This window comes from Muntiacus reevesi, chromosome 9 (genome assembly GCF_963930625.1).
Source record: "Muntiacus reevesi chromosome 9, mMunRee1.1, whole genome shotgun sequence".
Classification (NCBI taxonomy): Eukaryota; Metazoa; Chordata; class Mammalia; order Artiodactyla; family Cervidae; genus Muntiacus; species Muntiacus reevesi.
Genome location: NC_089257.1, coordinates 28,222,371 through 28,239,291, shown reverse-complemented (window position 1 = coordinate 28,239,291; position 16,921 = coordinate 28,222,371). Strand labels below are relative to the sequence as shown.

Sequence of the window (16,921 nt, the reverse complement as noted above, 5' to 3'; positions counted from 1 at the left end):
AATAACACAGTAAACAACTTAGATCTAACAGATTAAATAGAACACTCTACCCCAAAACAAAATATACATTCTTCTCAAGTGCACATTGGACATTTTTCCAGGACAGACCATATGCTAGGCAATTAAGCTGCAATAGATTTTGACTTCATTCAAAGTATCCTCTCCGATCACAGTGGGAAGAAGTTAGAAATCAGTAATAGGAGGAAAACTAGAAAACCCATATATTTGTGGAAATTAAACAACAAACTCTTAAACAACTGTGATTAAAGAAATCACAAGGAAAATTAGAAAATAAAGAAGGACAAATGAAAACAAATACAACATACCAAAACTGATGGGATGCAGCAAAAAACATGCTAATGGGGACATTTATAACTATAAATGCTTACATTAAAAACAGGTAAGATCTCAAATCAACAACCTAACTTTACACTTGATAAAGAGAAGAACAAACTAAACCCCAAGTTAGCCAGAGAAAGAAAATAATGAAGATCAGAGCAGAGATAAATAAAATAGAGAATAGAAAAACAATAGCGAGGGCTTCCCTGGTGGCTCAGTGGTAAAAAAATAGCCTGCCAATGTGGGAGACACAGGTTCGAGGCATGGGTCTAATCCCTAATCTGGGAAAATTCCACAGGCCGTGGAGGAACTAACCCCATGCACCACAGCTACTAACCCTGTGCTCAGAGTCTGTGAGCTGCGACTACTGAAGCCCACGCACCCTAGAGCCCACGCTCCACAACAGAATCCACTGCAGTGGGACACTGCGCACCACGAGAGGGTGGCCCCTGCTCTCCACAACTTGAAAAAGCCCACGCAGAAACAAAGACCCAACACAGCCAAAAATAAACTTTAAAATTTTAGAAAAGGAAAATAGAGAAAATCAGTGAAATTAAAATTTAGTTCTTTGAAAAGTTAACAAAACTGACAAACCTTTACCTATATGGACTAGGCTTCCCTGGTGACTATACGGTAAAGAATCTGCCTGCATGAGGCAGACCTGGGTTCGGTCCCTAGAATGGGAAGATCCCCTGGAGGAGGGCATGGCAACTTACTCCAGTATTCTTGCCTGGTGAATCCCAATGGACAGAGGAGGCTGGAGGGCCTCAGTCCATGGGGTTGCAAAGAGTCAGACATGACTGAGCAACTAAATACAGGACAGATGGACTAAGAAAAAAAGAAAAGGCTCAAAGTTTGAAAGTGCTCAAATTTAAAAAATGCAAGTGGGGACATTACTACTGATTCTGAAGAAATAATAAGTATTATAAGAGTACTTTGGACTGCAAGGAGATCCAACCAGTCCATCCTAAAGGAGATCAGTCCTGGGTATTCACTGGGAGGACTGATGTTGAAGCGGAAATTCCAATACTTTGGCCACCTGATGTGAAGAACTGACTCATTTGAAAAGACCCTGATGCTGGGAAAGATTGAAGGCAGGAGGAGAAGGGGACAACAGAGGATGAGATGGTTGGACGGCATCATCGACTCAATGCACATGAGTTTGGGTAAACTGTGGGAGTTGGTGATGGACAGGGAGGCCTGTGGGTTGTGGTTCATGGGGTCGCAAAGAGTCGGACATGACAGCGAACTGAACTGAACAGTTCAGTCGGACATGAACTGAACTGATAAGAGTACTATGAACAACAACAAAAAAAAAGAGTACTATGAACAATTATATGCCAACAAATTGGGTAACCGAGATGAAATGGAGAATTCCTAGAAATGCAAAACCTACCAAATAACAAAGAAGCAGAAAAATTTAATTGACCTATAACTATTAGGACTTCCCTGATGGCTCAGACAGTAAAGTATCTGCCTACCATGCGGGAGTTGTGGGTTCAACCCCTGGGTCAGGAAGATCTCCTGGAGAAGGAAATGGCAACCCACTCCAGTATCCTTGCCTGGAAAACCCCATGGACGGAGGAGCCTGGGAGGCTACAGTTCATGGGGTCGCAAGGAGTCAGACACGACTAAGTGACTTCACTTTAGCTTTAGCTTATAACTATTAAGGAGATTGAATCTGTAATACAAAATACTCCCAACACAGAAAAGCCCTGAGCCTGATCAAACATTTAAAGAAGAATTAACAGCAATCCTCCTCAAACTTTTCCAAAGAGTTGAAGGAAGGAACACTTCCTAACTCATGCTTTTAAGCCAGTATTACCTTGATACCAAAGCCAGATGAAAAAACATATCAGAAAAAGAATACTATAGACCAATACCCCTAAAGAACAGTGATGCAACATTTCTCAAAAAAACAAAACAAAAACAAAAACACTAGCCAACTGAATTCAAAAGTATATTAAAAGGATCATACACCATGATCAAGTAGGATTTATCCTTGGGATAAGAGAAGAGTCCAACAGACAAAAAGTCAATCAATGCAATAAACCACATTAACACAATGAAGGGGGAGAAAAGCACACAATCATCTCAACTTATGAAACAAAAAGGAAATGACAAAATTCAATACCCTTTCATGATTTAAAAAAAAAAAAAAAAACCTCAAAAAACTAGGAAAAGAAGGAAACTACCTCAACATAAAAAAAGCCATATTTGAAAACCCCACATGAACATAATACTCAATGGTAAAGAACTGAAAGCTTTTCCTCTAAGGTTAGGAAGAAAGCAAGGATGCCCACTTTTACAGCTTCTACTCAACACAGTATTGGAAGCCTTAGTCAAAGCAATGAGGCAAGAAAAAAAAAATCCAGTTTGGAAAAGAAAATGTAGAATTATCTGTCTGCAGGTCTTATATGTAACAAAACCCTAAAGACTCCACCAAAATATTGAATAAATGAATTTAGCAAAGTAGTAAGATACAGTCACAACAAAATCAGTTGCATGTTCAATACAATGAACAACCCAAAAATGAAATTAAGAAAACAGTTACATTTACAGTAGCACTAACAAGAATAAAATACATAGAAATTAACTCCACCAAGGAGATAAAAGACCTATATAATGAAAACTACAAAACAGTGCCAAAAGAATTTAAATTAAATAAAACATAAAAAATGTAAACACATCCTTTGTGCTGGGATTGGAAAGCTTCATGTTAGTAAGATGTCAATACTATCCAAAGTTTTCCATAGATTCAATGTAATCTCTATCAGAATTCCAATTATATTTTTCAAGAAATAGAAAAACTCATCCTAAAATTCAAATGGAAACTCAAGGAACCCCAAACAGTCAAATAATCTTGAAAAAGAAGAAAAAAGCTCGGGGATTCACATGTCCTGATTTCAAAACTTACGGGAAAGCTCTAGGAATCAAAACAGTGTAGTACTGGCATAAAGAAAGACACATGGACCAATGGAACAAAATAAAGAGCTCAGAAATAAGCCTTCTCACATAGTCAAATATTTTTGACAAGGGTGCCAAGATCATTCAATGGGGAAAGAACAGTCTTTCCAACCAAAGGTTCTAGAAAAACTGGATACACACATGCAAAAGAATGAAGCTAAACTCTTATCTAACACCATATACAAAAATGAACTCAACTAAAACACCCAAGTAACCTGTTAATAAAGCAAAACCATGTTTATTAGAATTCACTGTAGTAACTGAGGACACTACCTTGACAGAGTCTTCAGTTCAGTTCAGCCACTCAGTCGTGTCTGACTCTTTGTGACCCCATGGATTGTAGCATGCCAGATCTCCCTGTCCATCACCAACTTTCAGAATTTACTCAAACTCATGTCCATTGAGTCGGTGATGCCATCCAACGATCTCATCCTTTGTCGTCCCCTTCTCCTCCTGCCCTCAATTTTTCCCAGCACCAGGGTCTTTTCAAATGAGTCAGCTCTTCGCATCAGGTGGCCAAATTATTGCAGTTTCAGCTTCAACATCAGTCCTTCCAATGAACACCCACGACTGATCTCCTTTAGGATGGACTGGTTGGATCTCCTTGCAGTCCAAGGGACTCTCAAGAGTCTTCTCCAACACCACAGTTGAAAAGCATCAATCCTTTGGCAGTCAGCTTTCTTTATAGTCCAACTCTCAAATCCATACGCGACTACTGAAAAAACCATAGCCTTGACTAGACAGACCTTTGTTGGCAAAGTAATATATCTGCTTTTTAATATGCTGTCGAGGTTGGTCATAACTTTTCTGCCAAGGAGTAAGCGTCTTTTAATTTCATGGCTGCAATCACCATCTGCAGTGATTTTGGAGCCCAAAAAAACCAAAGTCAACCACTGTTACCTCATCTATTTGCCATGAAGTGATGGGACCAGATGCCATGATCTTAGTTTTCTGAATGTTGAGTTTTAGGCTAACTTTTTCACTCTCCTCTTTCACTTTCATCAAGAGGCTCTTTAGTTCTTCTTTGCTTTCTGCCATAAGGGTGGTGTCATCTGCATATCTGAGGTTATTGATATTTCTGCCTGCAATCTTGATTCCAATTGTGCTTTATCCAGCCCAGCATTTCTCATGATGTACTCTGCATGTAAGTTAAATAAGCAGGGTGACAATATATAGCCTTGACGTACTTCTTTTCCTATTTGGAACCAGTCTGCTGTTCTATGTCCAGTTCTAGCTGTTGCATCTTGACCTGCATACAGGTTTCTCAAGAGGCAGGTCAGGTGGTCTGGTAGTCCCACCTCTTTCAGAATTTTCCAGTTTATTGTGATCCACACAGTCAAAGGCTTTGGCATAGTCAATAAAGCAGAAGATGCTTTTCTGGAACTCTTGCTTTTTCGATGATCCAACAGATGTTGGCAATTTGATCTCTGGTTCCTCTTGCCATTTTTCTAAATCCAGCTTGAACATCTGGATGTTCATGGTTCATGTATTGCTGAAGCCTGGCTTGGACAATGTTGAGCATTACTTTACTAGTGTGTGAGATGAGTGCAATTGTGCGGTAGTTTAAGCATTCTTTGGGATGGGAATGAAAACTGACCTTTTCCAGTCCTGTGGCCACTGCTGAGTTTTCCAAATTTGCTGGCATATTGAATGCAGCACTTTCACAGCAGCATCTTTTAGGATTTGAAATAGCTCGACTGGAATTCCATCACCTCCACTAGCTTTGTTCATAGTCATGCTTCCTAAGGTCAACTTGATTTCACATTCTAGGATGTCTGGCTCTAGGAGAGTGATCACACCATTGTGATTATCTGGGTCGTGAAGATCTTTTTTGTACAATTCTTCTGTGTATTCTTGCCACCTCTTCTTAATATCTTCTGCTTCTGGTAGTTCCATACCATTTCTGTCCTTTATTGAGCTCATCTTTGCATGAAATGTTCCCTTAGTACCTCTGATTTTCTTGAAGAGAGCTCTAGTCTTTCCCATTCTGTTGTTTTCCTCTATTTATTTGCACTGACCGCTGAGGAAGGCTTTCTTATCTCTCCTTGCTATTCTTTGGAACTCTGCATTCAGATGGGTATATCTTTCCTTTTCTCCTTTGCTTTTCACTTCTTTTCTTTTCACAGTTATTTGTAAGGCCTCCTCAGACAGCCATTTTGCTTTTTTGCATTTCTTTTTCTTGGGGATGGTCTTGATCCCTGTCTCCTGGACAATATCACGAACCTCCATCCATAGCTCATCAGGCACTCTGTATATCAGATCTAGGCAGAGTCTTAGCAGTATCTCAAAAGGGACAAGTTAAAATTGGTTATATAAAAAGTTATGGGACCTATGTATTTTGGGAAATTCAATAAGACACTCTTAATTTACATTGGCAATAAGAATATATGAAACTTCTACTTTTCTACAAGTTCATAAAATAAGGAAGAAATCTGGTTTTATTTTGCTTCATATGGTACCCAGTTCTAATAGCATTTCTTGAAAAAATCTATTTTTCCCCACAGATTTGAAAAGCCACCTTTCAGTTCAGTTCAGCTCAGTTGCTCAGTTGTGTCCAACTCTTTGAGACCCCATGAACTGCAGCATTCCAGGCCTCCCTGTCCATCACCAACTCCCAGAGCTTACTTAAACTCATGTCCATTGAGTCAGTGATGCCAACTAACCATCTCATCCTCTGTCATCCCCTTCTCCTCCTGCCTTCAATCTTTCCCAGCACCAGGGTCTTTCCAAATGAGTCAGTTCTTCGCATCAGGTGGCCAAAGTACTGGAGTTTCAGCTTCAACATCAGTCCTTCCAATGAATATTCAGGACTGATTTCCTTTAGGATGGACTGGTTGGATCTCCTTGCAGTCCAAGGGACTCTCAAGAGTCTTCTCTAACAACACAGTTGAAAAGCATCAGTTCTTTGGTGCTCAGCTTTCTTTATAGTCCAACTCTCACATCCATACATGACTACTGGAAAAATCATAGCCTTGACTAGATGGACCTTTGTTAGCAAAGTAATATCTCTGGTTCTTAATATGCTGTCGAGGTTGGTCCTAACTTTTCTTCGAAGGAGCAAACGTCTTTTAACTTCATGGCTGCAGTCTCCATCTGCAGTGATTTTGGAGCTGAAGAAAATAAAGTCTGTCACTGTTCCCATTGTTTCCCCATCTATTTGCCATGAAGTGATGGGACCGGATGCCATGATCTTAGTTTTCTGAATGTTGCATTTTAGCCAACTTTTTCACTCTCCTCTTTCACTTTCATCAAGAGGCTCTTTAGTTCTTCTTTGCTTTATGCTACATGGGTGGTGTCATATGCATATCTGAGGTTACTGATATTTCTCCTGGCAATCCTGATTCCAGCTTGTGCTTCATCCAGTACAGCATTTCTCATGATGTACTCTGCATGTAATTTAAATAAGCAGGGTGACAATATACAGCCTTGGCGTACTCCTTTCCCGATCTGGAACCAGTCTGTTGTTCCATGTTCAGTTGTAACTGTTGCTTCCTGACCTGCATACAGATTTCTCAGGAGGCAGATCAGGTGGTCTGGTATTACCATTCACTAATTATTTCATGTATTTGGATCTATTTTTGGACTCTGTTATATTCTATCTGTTCATGTGTACTACCAACCTATTTCAATCACTGCAGCTTTAAAATATGTTTAAGATTCTAGTGTGGCTCTTTCAACCTCTTTCTTTTCAAAACTTTCCCAGCCACTTTTTTCAAGTTTATTTCCACATAAACCTTAGAATCAGCGTAAGTATCCCAAATATACAAGTGGTATTTTAAATTGGACTGTATTAAAGTTACTGATTAACTTAAGAATTCCGATAACTTTTGACTATTGATGCTCTCTATTCAAAACAAGGTATGACTTTATGTTCTGAAATATGCTTGGAAGTTTAAATTGTATTTGGAATTTACCTGTTTTTTCCTCTCCACAGACAGGTTTCTTTATTTCAGACCTGTCCCTCATGTAACCCAACTCTGGTTTTACTCCCATTTCTACACAACCTTGTCGATCTGTCTGGCCTCAAAATTCCTATCGTAGACATATCCTCTCTACTATGTGAATTCTGATTCTGACGTGTTGTCTCCAAGTTCCTGTTTCAAAACTGCCTAACACTGAGAAGAAGGGCCATCTCGATTAAGCTTTCAGTTTTTAGCTATTAAAAGTACTTTGCTGGAAAGGCAAGAGAAGCACTATTAAAAATGCTTCTATATGGATAAGATAATCAGATTTTTTTTAATATTTGGTTATAATATGTAATAATAGCCTAGGAAAATATAGTACTATTCTGAGGTTTCATTTCTTAAAAAATACTTTGACTCTTCTATAATACACAGTATGTTTTTCAGAGATGAAATAATTCACAATAGTTTCCAGAGTTATCCTTTGCTATTTTCTTATTAGAAAGCCTGGGGGAAAAAATGGTTATTCTGTTTTCTGGAAGCCCAAATATTATTAACAGTTTTAGTTGTAATTTTCTGGACACTCTCTAAAATGATGCACAATTCTCCAAATATTATACTTTGGAAATTTAAAAATTAGCTTTGTAAGTAAGGATTAAAATACATTTTTAAATAAAATGATAATCAGAGGAGGAAATACTCACCTTTTGCCATCTAAGTTCTTGTGTCTCCATCATAATTTTACCAATTTGCTCTTCATACTGAGTTTCTGCTTCCTAAGTCAAAAAGAAGAAAAATGCTAGTAAATGAGGACTTGAAAATTTCCAGTTTTGATTCTAAAGAGAAAGATCTAAAGAGATAAAAAAATGACATCCTCCCACTATTACAACAAGAAAAAAAGTTAGAAATTTTGCAAGTTAAATAGTTAAATCCATCAGAGAACTGAGGTCCCGTATCAACCAAGTAATCCAAAATCTGGATTGAGACAGGTGACTGCAGGGAGAAGAGAACCGCGGCATTTGCTTACCTGGGACGTAAGCCACGGAGTACTGATAAGAAAACTCAGCTACAAGTCCTGATTACATTTCTAAAGGCAGAGCATGGGCTGGTGTAAGACGATGAATCTCCTGATGGCTCGAGAAATAAGGAGGTTAAGGCTTTCTGACAGGTTTTTCTTCCGTGAAACCCACCAGGTGCTTACAGAGAAGGAAAGAAAGAATCTGAGAAAACTTTCCCCCTGTGGTACTGGCTGGAGAGGAGAAGAGCAGTCACAAGCCATCTTCCCTAAATCTCCTACAGACCAAAAACTTAATCTGCAGGGGAAAGGACAATCAAAAGTACATCTAAGGACACTAGTGGAAAACCTCTGTAGCTAGGAAAAGGAATCAGTCGACAACACTTAGACAAGACTATCTTTCTTATCTCCTCGAAAGAACAAAGCCCTCATCTACGGGGGGAAAGGCAATAAAAACTGTAGCATGAGAGCAGTTGTGGAAACCCACTGAAGCTGAGAGAAGGCTAGAAAAATAAAATAACAGTTCTATCACTGAGGCAGGGGAAGGAATACATGCGAGGCCTACCACTAAATACTAAAGAGGGATCAGAATTCTAGTGAAGGCTTCACCTTGAAAATCAGGTTCACCAAAGACTGAGGGCTTAATAGAAACGTCAGAAAATGCTCCTATTCCCTACCTGACACCACCACCCAACTCATTAGGGTCAAGTTAGAAACAGTGAGATATAGCTGGAAGAGCTGTAAAGACAGACCCGCTCTGGGAAGCAGCACAAACAGACCCAAAATCAAGGGAGGAAGTCTAAAGTCAACCAGGAAGCAATTATTTAGAAAAACTCTGATTTTGTTTAAAATATTGTAATACTCTTGAATTTGTCCACACAATAAACACAAGTATCACTAGAGAAATCTGAAGCTTCTATTGGAAACTTTGACAGGCAGACTTGCAAGGGGACTGGTTGAGTGTTAAAGGACTGTCACCACACACACACACTCGTCACACACACACACACACACACACACACACACACACTCACAAACAGCTCTTCAACAAAGACTGAGAGGTTTTCTTGTTTGTTTTGCTTCCAGGTATTTTAGGCTATCTCTGTCAGACAAAGCACTAGCTGATCACTAAGCTAAGAACATGACACACATAACAAAAACTGAAGACTTAACATTATTTCAGAAAAGTCAGTAAACAAACAATGACAAAAACAAGCAGCAACCTGTAGAGGAGGAATCTTATTTCCAGAGTTGTTACATACTCAAAATGCCCATCTCCATTTCTCAACAAAAAATTACAAGGCATCCAGGTAAACAGAAGAGTGATTAACACACAGGAAAAAAAACAAACAATTTAATAGTAACTGTTCCTGAGCAAATGCAGACAATGGACCTAGATAGACTTTAAATCAATAATTTTAAATATCTGCAAAATGCTAAAAGAAACCATGTACAGAAGTTCTATAGCCATTAAAAAGTTAAGGCAATGCTACAAATAAGTTTATGCTCATAAATGTGACAACTTACAGAGACAGACCAATTATTCCAAAACAACAAACTACCAAACCTCAACTAAGGTAAACAAAATCTTCAACAGTTCAATAACCATAAATTAAAAAGAAATTTCTTTCTTAGGAAACAGCTTTTCTTTAAGTGTGAACATTTAGGCTATGCCATGCATATTAGAAATATTTATTTTTGATACTCTGTACTTAATCAAACCAAGAAACCCTCTGAAAGAGTGATTAATATTGTATTAGATAATAAGAAAAATTGAATTGGGCCATTTCGTAGGAGGTGGATTATGAGTTTGAAAAGGAGAATAAAAGTACCTACCCAGTTTCAGTTTTGGCTACTTAGACAAGAGCCTGCTATATATACTATGTCCCTAAATCTGTTCAGGGTCAAGAATTGAAGAGGCCTGACCAACACACAGTCCATCGTGTAAAACTACAGCCTGAAGCAAGTACTTTAAAAAAAGCATGTCACTTTCTAAAGGTTATAAAGAGTAAATAAACCAGCAAATTACTCCTCTTTTATTGCTTTTCTAAAAACAATAAAATCCTTGTAGTCCTAAGGCAGCTAATAAAAGATAAACACTTTAAGGTTTAGTTTTTAAAACCTTTTTTAAGGTTCTATATTCTTGGATATTTTATTAAAGTTACATATGGGATTGCCTTACCAAATTTATCATATTTTTCTCGTGACAATTTAATAAGAATTTTTATTAACGATTTTTGAAAATTGCCTGAAGAATGAATAAAAGTGAAAAGTTCAAATAAAATGTAAATAATAATTTTTAATAAAAAGCAAGAAGTTATATCAAAATCCTAACATAGTAGGAGTGTTTTATGTTATCTTTCACCAATGTGGATAACACTCATTTTCCCAGTTTTCCATGTAGTTCAAGATACAGAGGCTACAAATCATTATAATTGCAAAAGGGTTATGACAGCACAACTAATTTTATGGGGAAATGAATGCTGCTTAATGTTATTTACCACGTTGCATGCATGTTCAGTTGGTCAGTTGTATATGACTTTTTTGACCCCATGGACTGTAGCCCACCAGGCTCCTCTGTCCATGGGAATATCTTGGCAAGGATTACACCATTAATTACCCAGTTTCCTTTCTACTAATTTCCTTAGCAAATCATTGCTTTGTTTTTTTGGCTGCACCCCACCAAAAAGTCAAATGACCCAAAAATGAAGGGAAAAAAGAGGCAACAAAAACAGATCTACAGGTCCCTATATTCGAGTTTATAGATATTGTTGTTATTCAGTCACTAAGTCGTGTGCAATTCTTTGCAATCCCATATACTGCATCATGCCAGGCTTCCCTGTCCTTCACTATCTCCCAGAGTTTGCTCAAACTCACACCTATTGAGTCAGTGACTCAATATCCAACCATCTTATCCTTTGTCACTCCCTTCTCCTGCCGTCAATCTTTCCCAGCATCAGGGTCTTTTCCAATGAGTCAGCTCTTCCTATCAGGTGGTATTGGAGCTTTAGTCCAATGAATATTCAGAGGATTTCCTTTAGGACTGACTGGTTTGATCTCCTGGCTGTCCAAGTAACTCTCAAGAGTCTTCTCCAGCACCACAGTCTGAAAGCATCAATTCTTGCCTTCTTTATGGTCAAACTCTCACATCCACACGTGATTACTGGAAAAACCATAGCTTTAGCTATACAGACCTTTGTCAGCAAAGTGATGTCTCTGCTTTTTAATATGTTATCTAGATTTATCACAGCTTTCCTTCCAAGGAGCAAGCGTCTTTTAATTTCATGGCTGCAGTCACATTCTGCAGTGATTTGATCTTGGAGCCCAAGAAGATAAAATTTGTCACTGTTTCCACTTTTCCCCCATCTATTTTCCATGAAGTGGTAGGGCTGGATTCCATGATCTTAGTACTGTGAACGCTGAGTTTTAGCCAGCTTTTTCACTCTCTTCTTTCACTCTTACAAGGAGCTCTTTAGTTCCTCTTTGCTTTATTCCATTAGAGTGATATCATCTGCATATCTGAGGTTATTGATATTTCTCCCAGTAATCTTGATTCCAGCTTGTGAGTCAGTCTGGCATTTTGCAAGATGTACTCTGCATATAAGTTAAATAAGCAGGGTGACAATATACAGCCTTGATGTACTCCTTCCCCAATCTGGAACCAGTCCATTGTTCCATGACTGATTCTAACTATTGCTTCTTGACCTGCATACAGGTTTCTCAGGAGACAGGTAAAGTGGTCTGGTACTCCCATTTCTTTAAGAATTTTCCACAGTTTGTTGTTGACTCACACAGTCAAAGACTTTAGCATAGTCAATGAAACAGAAGTAGATGTTTTTCTGGAATTCACTTGCTTTTTCTGTGATCCAACGGATGTTGGCAACTTGATCTTTTTCCTCACCTTTCCTAAATCCAGCTTGTACATCTAGATGTGCTCAGTTCACGTACTGCTGAAGCCTACCTTGAAGGATTTTGAGCATTACCCTGCTAGCACATGAAATGAGCACAACTGTGAGGTAGTTTGAGCATTCTTTGGCATTGCCTTTCTTTGGGATTGGAATGAAAACTGACCTCTTCCAGTCCTGTGGCCACTGCTGAGCTTTCCAAATTTGCTGGCATATTGAGTGCAGCACTTTCACAGTATCATCTTTTAGGATTTGAAAAAACTCAGCTCGAATTCAATCACTTACACTAGCTTTGTTCATAATAATGCTTCCTGAAGCCCACTTGACTTCACATTCCAGGATGTTTGGCTCTAGATGAGTGACCACACCATCAGAGTTTGTGGTTTAGTTGCTATGTCATATCTGACTCTTTGTGACCCCATGGATTGTAGCCCACCAGGCTCCTCTGTCCATGGGATTCTCCAGGCAAGAATACTGGAGTGGGTTGCCATTTCCTTCTCCAGGGAATCTTCCTGACCCAGGGACTGAACCCATGTCTCCTGGATGCAGGGAGATTCTTTACCACCTGAGCCACCAGTAAAGCTTATCTGGGTCATTAAGGCCTTTTTTGTATAGTTCTTCTGTGTATTACGCCACCACTTCTTAATATCTTCTGCTTCTCTTAGGTCCTTGCTGTTTCTGTCCTTTACTGTGCCTGTCTTTGTATGAAATGTTCCCTTGGTATCTCCAATTTTCTTGAAGAGATCTCTAGTCTTTCCCATTCTATTGTTTTTCCCCATTACTTTGCATTGTTCACTTAAGGTTTTCTTATCCCTTCTTAGTATTCTCTGGAACTCTGCATTCAGTTGGGTGTATCTTTCCCTTTCTCCCCTCCCTTTCATTTCTCTTCTTTTTTCACCTATTCATAAGGCCTCCTCAGACAACCATTTTGCCTTCTCACATTTCTGCTTCCTACACAATATTACAAACCTTCAGGCATTCTGTCTACCAGATCTAATCCCTTGATTCATCACCTCTACTGTACAATCATAGGGGATTTGATTTAAGTCATACCTGAATGGCCTAGTGGTTTTCCCTACTTTCTTCAATTTAAGCGTGAATTTTTAAATAAGAAACTCATGATCTGAGCCACAGTCAGCTCCCGATCTTGTTTTTGCTGACTCTGTAGAGTTTCTCCATCTTCGGCTGCAAAGAATACAATCAATCAAATTTAAATACTGACCCTCTGGTAATGTTCATGTGTAGAGTCGCCTCTTGTGTTGTTGGAAGAGGGTGTTTGCTATGACCAATGTGTTCTCCTGGCAAAACTCAGCCTTTGTGCTGTTTCATTTTGTATTCCAAAGCCAAACTTGCCTGTTATTCCAGATATCTCTTGACTTCCTACTTGTGTATTCCAATCCCCTATGATGAAAAGGGTATGTTTTTTTAGTATTAGTTCTACAAAGTCTTGTAGGTCTTCACAGAACCGTTCAACTTCAGATTCTTTGGCCTTAGTGGTTGGGGCATAGACTTGGATTACTGTGATGTTGAATTGTTTGCCTCGGAAATGAACAGAGATCATTGTGTTGGTTTTGAGATAGCACCCAAGTACTGCATTTCAGACTCTTCTGTTGACTATAAGGGCTACTCCAATCCTTCTAAGGGATTCTTGCCCACATTAGTAGATATAATGGCCATCTGAATTAAAATCACCCATTGCTGTCCATTTTAGTTCACTGATTCCTAAAATGTCAATGTTCACTCACACTATCTCCTGCTTCACCATATCCAATTTATCTTGATTCATGAACCTAACGATTCTAGGTTCCTACGCAATACTGTTCTTTATAGCCTCAGATTTTACTTTCACCACCAGGCACATCGACAGCTGAGTGTCATTTCCACTTTGGCCCAGACTCTTCATTCTTTCTGCAGCTATCTCTCCGCTCTTCCCCAGTGGCATATTGGACACCTACCAACTTGGGGGCTCATATTCTGGAGTCATATCTTTTTGCTTTTTCATACTGTTCATAGATATATATACTATATATAGATCTAGACTTTAAATATATAAAATTATATGCAAGATATTATATGACAATATCAATTTCAGCAGAGGAATGAAAATTATAAAAGAAGAACCAAATGAAAATATTAGGACTGAAAATATAAGAAGGAAAATTAAGAACTCAATAGATTGACCTAATCAGCAAACTACATAAACTGAAAATTCATTAACTGAAAGGAAGGGGAAAAAATAACCAGACTGAAATATGTACAGAAAAAGAAAAAGGAGAAGAAAAATGCAGACAAAAAAATAATAATTATACAGAAAATGTGAACAAGATTGACAAAGTTGACCAAATTCACGGTCATTCTATATTACACCCAAGAAATACAGCATACATATTATATATTTTTCAAGTTCATCTCTGTTGGCCTATTCACCAAACTTGATTATACGCTTGACTAGAGAACAAAGCTCCACAAATATTAAGTGACTGAAATTATGTAAAGCTTATAATCTGACTTAAATAATCCAAAATATCATTTTTTAAAGCTAATAAAAAGTAAAATGAAACTCTCAAATATTTGTATAAGTAGTAGTACACATCTAAATAATGCATGGGTCAAAGAATAAATTACAATGAAAATTAGAAAGTAATCTGAAATGAATGATAATAAAGATGTAGATAATATAGTTAATGACTCTACATAAAATTACGGGATCCAACTAAACGCATGCTAAGAGAAAAGCTTAGAGTCTTAAATGCCGTACATTAGAAAAGGAAAAAAGGTGAAAACTAATCAACTAAATACCATTTTTAGAAGTTCAAGACAAAAAGAATAACAAATTAAACAAAGTAAGGAAATAATAAAGATAACAGTGGATAGTAATAAAACACAAAACAACTTGCAACAGAGAGAATCAAAGGGGAAAATGAATTCCTTGAAAAGAACAACATGACTGATAAACCCTGAAAAAGACTGGTCCGAAATTCCTACTCATTCACAACATCTCTGCATCAGTTACTACTTCTGTGAAGCTTTCCTCACTCCCCTTAGTAAAATTAGACATTTCCTTGTCCAGACTCACAGTATCTTCTGCAGTCCTTATTTATTACATGGTGTTATATTCTCTAAATCCTGGAATAAGTGTTCAGGAAATATTAAATGAATGATCAAATATAGTTTTGCTTGCTTACTATCTCTTTAAAATTAAAAAAAAAAGAATATTGATTTGCACTATAGTATTTCTTGAACTTTCAGTTTCAATGTCTAAATTTCCTTTTACAAACTTTTTATTTTTAAATTATTTTAGACTTACAGAAGACTTATAAAGATAGTAGAGTTCATATATACCCTTTACCCAGCTTCCCTAACATTAAAATCTTACATAAGTAGGGTACATTTATCAAAATTAAGAAAATAACATTGTTACAATATTATTGATTAGACTAAAAGGTTTCTTCACATTTCACTAGTTTTTCCACCAATATCTGTATCAGGATATAATATGGGACACCATGTTACAGTTAATCATGTCTCCTTAGACTCCTCCAATCTGTAATAATTTCTCTCCTGTTTTTTATGACCTTGTTCTGACAAACACTGATGAGACATCTTGTAGAATGTTCCACATATGGTGTTTGTCTGATATTTTTTCAAGATAAAACTAGGTTTCAAGAAGAATACCACAGCAGTAAAGTTCCCTTCTCATCACATCATAACATGAGTACCTGATGTTCACATGAATTACTGAACCACATCAATTCTGGGGATCTTAAACTTAATCACTTAGTTAAAGTGGCATTTGCCAAGTTTCTCCACAGTAAACTATTTTTCCCTTTATATTTTCTATCTGTTAAAACTTAATCCACAATCAAGGTGAGGGAAATTAAGCTTCACTTCCTAGAGAAAAGAATATCAAGCAATTTGTAAACCTGTGTAAAACCACCAGAGTAACTTACTAAACAATTTGGGAAAGGTACTGCAACTATTCTATTTCTCCTGAAAGTTTCATCCACTAATTTTAGCATTCATCAGTGGATCCTGCCTGCAGTTAATTATTACTGTGATGCTTTAAGGGTGGTTTCTTTTTTTATAAATATATATATATATTTTTTATTAGTTGGAGGCTAATTACTTCACAACATTTCAGTGGGTTTTGTCATACATTGATATGAATCAGCCATAGAGTTACACGTATTCCCCATCCCGATCCCCCCTCCCACCTCCCTCTCCACGCGATTCCTCTGGGTCTTCCCAGTGCACCAGGCCCAAGCACTTGTCTCATGCATCCCACCTGGGCTGGTGATCTGTTTCTCCATCGATAATACACATGCTGTTCTTTCGAAACATCCCACCCTCACCTTCTCCCACAGAGTTCAAAAGTCTGTTCTGTACTTCTGTGTCTCTTTTTCTGTTTTGCATATAAGGTTATCATTACCATCTTTCTAAGTTCCATATATATGTGTTAGTATGCTGTAATGTTCTTTATCTTTCTGGCTTACTTCACTCTGTATAATGGGCTCCAGTTTCATCCATCTCATTAGAACTGATTCAAATGAATTCTTTTTAACGGCTGAGTAATATTCCATGGTGTATATGTACCACAGCTTCCTTATCCATTCATCTGCTGATGGACATCTAGGTTCCTTCCATGTCCTGGCTATTATAAACAGTGCTGCGATGAACATGGGGGTGCACGTGTCTCTTTCAGATCTGGTTTCCTTGGTGTGTATGCCCAGGAGTGGGATTGCTGGGTCATATGGCAGTTCTATTTCCAGTTTTTTAAGAAATCTCCACACTTT

The 16,921-nt window shown here is 37.8% G+C and overlaps 1 protein-coding gene across 1 annotated transcript in view; it reads right to left on the bottom strand.

The window, feature by feature from the left end:
* Window positions 1-16,921, bottom strand: part of CCDC73 (coiled-coil domain containing 73) — a 106,272-nt gene that overhangs the window by 83,656 nt on the left and 5,695 nt on the right. The window contains exon 2 of the mRNA XM_065943844.1: window positions 7,913-7,984. Within this exon, the coding sequence (XP_065799916.1) occupies window positions 7,913-7,984 (72 nt within the window). The remainder of the gene's footprint in view (window positions 1-7,912; window positions 7,985-16,921) is intronic.